Genomic DNA, 9,211 nt, shown 5'->3' on the forward strand with positions numbered 1-9,211 from the left:
AGAGGGGACCCCAGTCAATTCCAAAAAAAGTCAGAAACTTAAGTTGAGATACACACAAAGGAAGCAAAAGTCACAATCTTAAGTTAAAGTGAAGTGAAGCACGAGATAATAATAAAAAAGTCACAAATTTAAGTTAAAGTGAAGCATTAGAGCTCACTTTATGAGTAAGATGTATTAATTGCTCGTGTAATGAATGTATCAATGTTACATTCGACAATATTTTGCATATTATCTATGTTTGATTCATTTTTAGTTATTATAACATGTGAATCAGGCTTTATTTAATATTTGAATGTATAATAAACTCTATCCCTAATGTGTGATATTGTATTTTCTTCTCTTATGTAAGTCTATTTGTAGCGAGATACATTTGTTGCAAATAACTTTTTTTCATAGCAAATAACTATTTACAACAAAAGTATATTTTGTTGCAAATATACATACTCTTTTGCGTACATTTTGTTGCAAATAGACATATTCTTTTATAATGAAATGTACATTTTGTTGCAAATATGTTTTCTTTTCGCAAATAACTATTTGCAACAAATGAACATTTTGCTGCAAATAGACATACTCTTTTGCAACGAAATGTACCGTTACAAATAGAACCCTATTTGCAACGACTACCCATATGATCGCAAACCTTATTTGTAACGATAATAAATCAATTTGCAACGATAAAATCTTGTGGCAAAAAGTGATTGTTTGCAACAAAAAAGATTTTCATTGGGATAAACTTTCACCAACGTAGCATTTGCGAGAGAGTAGGGCCAGCAACGAGATGTCATTGTTGCTAATATTCTTTTGCAATGAAAATTGAACTTTTTGTAACAATTGTATTGAGGCAAGTACTAGGATGCCTTCTATATATCATGCATGCTATGTGCTAGATAGACTAAATATTTATTATACAAATGGTTACAAATATCGTAGAAACTTAGGACTACAACATTGGCTGGCATGCAGTACTAAAGCATATAGCTACGCTAGTGTAATCTTGTAAACAACACTTTCTTCTATACTGTCTAAGCTAACCCTAAATTAGTACAAAAGTATTTCGGACTTTTGGTTTAATATAGCATGCATTGACAAGTACTACACACTAGGAGAACCACTATTAATGATCATCAACGATCATGAGACACTTATAACGATATTAATCTTACTTGAGAGTGTGCAGTAGTACTAAAACTTATTGAGAGTTTAGGATACATGATATTGCAACATTTTCATGGTTTAATTTGTACCTTATAGTGGGGTAATACTTAGGGGCCCAAAAGCGAAATTTCCCCATATATGGACAGTGTCATCGTCAACATAAGTTTCGGTCGATTGAATCAAGAGTTGTAGTAGGAGAAGTCCTTTTATTTTAGAGAAATTTTACTTGCACGTCGGTATAGAAAACACATTTTCCATACTGATTATATATATAACAAGATTTGATTTATAAGAGATGTTTAAAATTCTAACTCGTACAAATCAAATATTGTGACATTAATTAATATCGGATGTAGATCAAGGAGATCATGAGCTATTTCAAATTTTATTTCTGTCGGAATATTAGTACTCTGAACTAACAGAATAGAATTCAAAACTATGAAAAAAGAGCTCTGTTCACAATTTGCGCTAGCTACTGCATAATCAATATATATGACAGAAGAATTTCAAGCATTTGATCAAAGCACGCTTGTCTTGCTCATGGAAGGTAGATATATATAGATATAATCCTCTAGGTGGCCGTAAATTTACTCGTATAAATGCTCTCGAAGAATAAACAATGTATAACAAAGGAAATAAATTTAATACATCATGTATATGTAATCCGTCCCCTCAATTCTATCCTATGTTCCATCAACACCATAAAAAGAAAATACTAGGTCTATAAAAATCTTACAAAAAAGTAAGTCGTCACAAACTGATGTGATCGAGACTAAATGTGATATATATATATATATATATATATATATATATATAAGATTCAAGGGGAAACCCTAGACAGTGACTAAAAACACGTAATTTCATAGGTTGATGGTTGCATTCGAGCTGTAAAATGATAAGAATTTAATCTTCCAGTTCACTTGGTCTATATAGATGCACTGAGCGCCTATTTATTGGTTGTAGTGGTCTTGCATTTGTTTCTGAATCCTGCAAAAAATAAGGAATAACCATCTTTAATTACTGCATGAATATATACAATGCCCTCTTGAATTTAATTTGTTGCATTCGAACACTTTGGATATGATATGTACATGTTTGATATATAAAGGAATAATCGAGTCTGAGAGTGGATATACTCACATCATGAACGGCCACGCAGAGCAACCTAACTTGTTCTCGTGTAATAGTCCTCACCTGATCATGAGTTAGCTTGATCATCAGAATTAGGCCAGAAAATATTTACATCTTTTATAACAATACAAGAGTTGGCAAAAAACAGGAACAAATTACATACCTTTCTCACGATGGTCCATACAACATTTTGAGTACATGGGGGAATTGTAAGGGACCCAATATATCTGTAATACTTTCTACTGCCTATCTTTATGTTCTTTGGGTCGACGATTCCCACCGCTGTCACGTCTTCTCTGTTACCGGCAACGGCTGACAAGTGATGCCTCATCTGTACGCAGACATACACAACACAAGCCATTAGAGAGAGTCGAGAGAGAGAGAGAGAGAGAGAGAGAGAGAGAGAGAGAGAGAGTCTTTGATTTTTATTTACCGATGACAAGAAAGAATCAGGGCGTCCAATCGTGTACATAATTCCAACCACAGCAACTTTTCCATCGGAACTCTCATGGACCATGTGCACCTCTAGATCAAACGTCCGGCCATTGATAGTGTGTTCAGAGGGTGAGTGCCAATGGCTTTGCTGGAGTACATATTGAGTACCATTTATTTCAATATATCCTGCGCCACCTTCCCATTCCAGCTGCATTTACAAACATTAATTAATCAAGAAGAAGAATGGTGCAGGTTACTTACTTCAAAGAAATCATCAAAAGGAAAGGAAAAATAATTTGCAGATTTCTTAAGACTTGCGCATGCTCTTTACCAGAAAATCTCACCAAACCCAACAGCTAGCTCCTTGCATTGTTTTTTCTTTTGTGATAATTATTATAATATATGGAAAGAAATATTACTATATCGCAATCAATCCCATGACGTATGAAAATAGCTATAATGATTTGTCTTCTAGTTGGTAGGGCTGTAAATAAACCAGTCTACTCGATAACTCGCTCGGTACTCGCTCAGTTAAACTGGAATCGAACTCGACTCGTGAAAAATAAAGTTCGTTCGTTAAAGCAGATACCCGCTCGAATTGTAAATGACACATACCCGACAAAACTCGACTCAACTCGGCTAAAGCTCGTTAAGGCTCGCTCGTTTAAGGTCGAGTCGACTCGATTAAGACTCATTCATATATTGATAAATATATACATACACATTTATATATACACACACACACACTTATATATGTAGTAACTAATAATATAAGCATACCACTTTTATAATTAAATATATAATATATAATCTAATTACTTATGCCTATATAGTGAATATATACTTCATAGATATATTTTATAATTTGTTTAATAATTAGCAGATAAAATTTAATAATTTTATATATTAGTATATGAGAACATATATGAAATAGATATATGATATCATATTAAGTGTATGTATTAATAATATATATAGGCATATAATATATTTTTATTTTTAATTATTTATAAATTTTTTAAAATTTTATAATTCAGTAGAGGTTTTAGTTGTATAAATTCAATATTAGATTTTTATTTATTTATTTACTTTATTTATTAATTATTAAATCTTATTAAAAAAAAAATACACAGTTCGAGCTCGAGCTCGGCTCGACTCGACTCGAACTCGTTTGTGGGACGAGCTCGAGCTCAAGCTCAAGTTGAGCGTTTAGCTTATCGAGCTGAGCTCGAACGAAGAATAAAAAAACATCTCAAGCTCGGGCTCGAGTTTGAGCTCGAGTATATTGAGTCGAGCCGAGCTCGACAAGCCAAAGACCGGCTCTGCTCGGCTCGGCTCGTTTACAGCCCTACTAGTTGGTGTATATGGAATCGCACTCTATTGCATTCCCATTATTTATTTCATTAATTTCTCTTTAATAATTCCCTCTTGATGATCTTTTGCTTACCATCATGTCATGGCCTCGATTTTTGAGAGTAGCATTAGAGGGACGGTAATTCCGATTAAGTCTCCCTAAATGGGAAACTATTTCCACCCTTTCATTCAGCAAATCAATCGGAGATTGCATTGATCCATCTTTGCACATGCTCCATTCAGGGTGGAGCTCTCCCCATTGAGACGGTCCCTTTCCACTTTTCTCACTGTAGTCAAATTCTCGTTCATCATCTGCACCATTAAGGAAAGTGGCCGGAATGAATACATTTATGTTATGACAACACCTTTACTTCACAGATTTACGAAAACAAGGAATGTCTATACATCACCAAAAGCTGAATTACAATGGTACTAAAAAAGTTAGGTGAAAACAAGCATTATTATTAATATAGACAGGTTGTTAAAAGAAAGTGAAAGAATAATGATTATAAGACTGATGAAAATCTAAGTTCTAAAATGTAAGATTACTGAAGAAAACAAGATAGAACTACAGAAACGCCTTGAAGAAAGAATTTGGAAGAGTCCTGCATGCGTCTATATATTGATGGAAACAAAATAAGGATTTCAATACATGAGAAGCATTGGATTTTGGCTTACCAACTTCATGAGATGTTGCAGGCCGGGATGAATGCAAAACAAGAACAATGAAGAAACAGCAAAACAAGAATTGGGTTTCAAGCTTCATCTTTTCGATCTTGGAATTTCCACGATTTTGCAATATGTGTTGGAGAGGTTTGAGCACTTGGATGGGCATATATATACACATGCGGCACCAAATCTTTCTACGCGCATTGAAGAAAGGCATTTGAAAATTGAAGTCTTTTTCTTGTTTATTTGCCAAATGTCCATTTGAGCTAGCCGGTTTGAAAAATAGGAACATAATGAGAAGTCGCCTCCAACCCCCAGGTGGCCTTTTTGTTGTTCTTTTACTGGCTTATAAATTCGTTCTACACAGTTTTCCTGGAGAAGAACACATTATTTTGATCAACGTTTGTGGCGGCCGCGACGATTCTTGTTGGAACACTGGAAGACGTTTATCAGCTGAATTCGTTCTTCCAAAATTAGTCAGTCAGGTCGGCTTGGGGTTGGTGGCGCACTGGCGTATTGGTGTAAGAAGAGTGCAAGGCTAAAGCAATAAAGCTAATGTGAAACCGAGTACGACTTTCTGAAAATAAATCCGAAGGAAAACTTTCATTTGGCTATCGAAGCATGATGTGGTTCGGAAACAAACAAACAAAGGGCCATGAGGTGGCAACATAATATAATTAAATGGACACGCATCGACGATTCCGGCCTCCAGCAAATATATAATATAGAGTGATGCAATCGATTCTTCTGTGGTAGGTTTTTTATTTTTTTGATAAAGTGGTTAATGTGTACGCAGTCAAAAAAATCCGAACCAGACCAGACAGATCGAGGACGAAAAGTGTTTCAACTCCAATTTTAAACAATATTATTGAACTCATGTCGTTGATGTGGATGACTGGTTTTGAGAAACATCTAGAGTATCATCTGTCTCCATTATGTTTTGTAGAACTTCAAGCTTGAATTCGTTTCTTCAAGTTACGTATGTATCGATCTTTGAAGTTTATGTTTCAAACCTCTTCCATATCCAATAATAATGTAATTAGTTATGCATCCCTCCATTGAAACTAAGTTCTAGAAGACAAATCACAAATAATTATGCCTATGATAATTCAACATGCATTGCCATTTGTTAGAATATATATAGTTAGATAATTAACTTTATAGTTTCTTTTTTAAAATAAGTGGGAATCTAACATGATATTTGAGTAAAATTATGAACTCGAACTTTGAAATCCGAATTTCATCTAGCGCCCAATTTGATTATATACTTCACGTGTTTGCTCCATTTATTAAAGGTTTTCTTGCCAACTCATTACAAGAAAACTGCTTATTTGTGGCCAGTTATTTCTTACAAAAATAATTATTTTCTACTAAAATGAGTTTGTTTTCATCATAAATAATTATTATCATTATAAATAATCCATTACAAATGCTCGTTACCTGATGATTGACATTATAAATTTTTTTATATAGATGATGGTTTAATAGCCCGAATATTTTTAAACCAAATTTATTTTGATTATATGTCAAGTAATTAAATGATCCACATACTCGAATAACACGTTATGCATTAATTGTTGGGTACAAAACTGCACCTGCATTTGGAACCAATATTTTTCTCTTGCATGCCAAGGAACCCATTTTAGTGTTCACATACAAATTTCAGATTAAACATCAGGATGCTTCAAATTCCTAATTATGAGATCACAAAAATAGAGCACAGGCCAAGAATTCAATTCCAATGACCACAATTTGGGGAATGATTCTTCTCTTCCAAACATAAAAGTAGTGAAATTTGATTATATATATATATGGTGGTAGTCAAAAGTTCACATGCACTATTAAGGGTAAAAGCTCTTAACAATTAGAGAAGATCAAGTCGTTGATCAACTGCGAGCTGCTAACTAGCATTTTAATGTGTAAATTTCGAAGCTGGAAACAGAGAGCTGACAAGTTGTTGATCAAGATACGTATACGCTGATGTTTGAAGCAAGACCTCCTGCCCAGCGCAAACCCTTGTTTATAATATATATCTTCCCCATGACGATGATGCAATGCTTGACCCAAAAGCAGATCATGTTGGAGAGTGGTTGGAAAAAGGCTGAAGTAATGACGTTTGAAGTAGGCACCTCCTCGAATGCTTTGAAATCTATTTGATGGTGATCTAATGTTTGACTCTTTAGGGTGAAAACGGAGAAAAATATATTTTATATTAATTCACGGAATTATTCTTCATTTTATTTTCCAATACTGCATAATGGTGGAGTGCGAGTCTCACGTTCCATTAATAATTTGGAAAAATAAGTTTCCATGAAGAGGATTAAAAAGAAGAGGAGAGCTACAAATTACAATCATAGAGGAATTAATTACATAAAAATAATTCTATAAATTGATTTCGTTTCAGCTGATTCGTTAGATCTATTTTACACTAAGTAATTTTACAATTTGAATAATTACATCAAACTACGTCAATTTGTGAGATTACTTTTATGTATTTCCTTTATGGCCAAATTATTTTCCTTTAAAAGCAACTTGTGTCCGGTTGAAATTTTATGGATCTATATACACCTTTAAGTCCCCAACGAATGGCCCCAAAGATCAACATTTCTATATATCTTGGTGGGCAAATTGACTTTTAGTCCTTTGACAACAATACGTGTATAATTATTGATCAGTTTTGTTTTAGGCCTTTCATTACATATGGCTTATGTAATGGAATACATCCGATAAAGTCAAATCAATAATTTAATTTAATTATTAAGGATATAACTTTTATAATTTCATTATATTTATCACAATTATTTTATGGATTTTTACCTTTTTTTAATAGATAGGGACATGCATGCTTTATATTCAATTCATTCGTAGTAATAAAAATAGAGGAATTCTACTCATCAACCATTATTCATTTTCACACTCCACATCTAAAGTTTTGTTTTTCATAGGATGTGAGAGTGTTTTTATAGGGTGGGGTGTAGGGTAGTGAATAGTAATTACGGTTGATAAGAAGAATTTTTCATAAAAATATAGCGTTAAGTTCGAACGTATAGGATCTTATAGTCAAACTATTTACCAACACTGGTCGATCTTTTGTCTCTCTCAGGATAGTAAAGTCTTTACAATTTATTTCATCTCATCTCATCTTATCTTAATATCCAAACATCACAAACACAAATACTTTTCATTTTCAAATTTTTAATTTTTTCATCTAATCATTAGAATTTTCTCAAACTTCCAAACAAAATACAAAAACAATTCAACTTTTTCAAATTCCAAAAGAAATAAAAAATTATATTATAATAATATTTTAACTTTATAATATTTTTATTCAACTTTTTCTCTTTCAAGTCTTAAAACTCCATAAAACATATTAACTCAAACCATTTCACTATTATTCACAAATCATGTAATCTCATTTCACTATCCAAAGTGAGGCCTTGATCCATTGAATTAACAACATTTCTCTTTTTTACAACTTTGTTTTAAATGGATGGTGGTTACGCAAAATTTTGATAAAAAATACTTTAATATTTATTAAAGTGATATTTTTCTATATTTTGATTCATAGTAAACTAAGTTATAAAAGTATTATTATTATTTTCATTTCACCGTTAATGCATCACATAAAAATCTCACCATGACCATTATTTTTCTAATGCATATTATACATAATATTGTTTGATACAGATTATGAAGAATTCTTAGGACGTTTGGTGATAAAATTGGCCTCAACTTGGTGATGATGTTATTAGATTTTCATTAAATAATAATAACATCATAAACGCCCAAATTTCTTTAAGAAACAACCAAGTTAAGCTGGAACCTTAAAATTAATACAAATCACTTCACCAAAACTAGACAAAAATAAGAGCTGAAGCATTGATTCATAATTTGACAAACCAGATCATGATGATGAAAAGCAACCGCCGGCTGTTTTAAGCAGGAAGCCATATTGAAAGAAAAAATAAGAAAATAAATTTGTGCTAGACAACATGCCCAGTAATAGAAGTCATTGTCGACAGTCTAGTGCTACTCTTTCTTAAAACGTGTGTTATATGCAGTTTCACGTTTCACATGTACACCGTACACGTACGTACGATATTACCATTTTTCATATATATTGCAGCTTGCAAGGATCACGGTCAGCAAACACGTTTTTTTTTTTTTTTTTTTTAAGGTTATAATTTGGAAGTCTTTGTGCATGCATGGATGAGTTGGCAAATTAAGATCCATTCCAATTATTCACTGTGCTCCCAAATTTCTAAGTTGAATAAAAAATTTGAACGAGTGGCTGACAAGAAACTGAACCCTTTTTTGCGTAATGCATGTTTTCTTTGAAGGGTACGTAGGAAGAGTAATTTTCTGGTAGTTATATAATATATTAAATATAGTAGCTAGGTTATAAATTGACGTAGGAAGCCTTTTTTACGTAATGCATGTTTTTTTAGAAATATTTTAATTATAA

The 9,211-nt window shown here is 32.6% G+C and overlaps 1 protein-coding gene across 1 annotated transcript; it reads right to left on the reverse strand.

Moving 5' to 3' along the window:
* Positions 1-1,991: 1,991 nt before the first annotated feature.
* On the reverse strand, positions 1,992-4,910 carry LOC121238304 (alpha carbonic anhydrase 7-like). The gene is made up of 6 exons (XM_041135139.1): positions 4,756-4,910; positions 4,172-4,389; positions 2,723-2,932; positions 2,453-2,620; positions 2,299-2,352; positions 1,992-2,145 (listed from the first exon to the last, which is right to left on the reverse strand). The coding sequence occupies exons 1-6, from the start codon at positions 4,841-4,843 to the stop codon at positions 2,062-2,064; spliced, it is 822 nt and encodes a 273-aa protein (XP_040991073.1). The 5' UTR covers positions 4,844-4,910; the 3' UTR covers positions 1,992-2,061.
* Between the last annotated feature and the right edge of the window lie 4,301 nt (positions 4,911-9,211).

This window comes from Juglans microcarpa x Juglans regia, chromosome 7D, assembly GCF_004785595.1.
Source record: "Juglans microcarpa x Juglans regia isolate MS1-56 chromosome 7D, Jm3101_v1.0, whole genome shotgun sequence".
Lineage (NCBI taxonomy): Eukaryota > Viridiplantae > Streptophyta > Magnoliopsida > Fagales > Juglandaceae > Juglans > Juglans microcarpa x Juglans regia.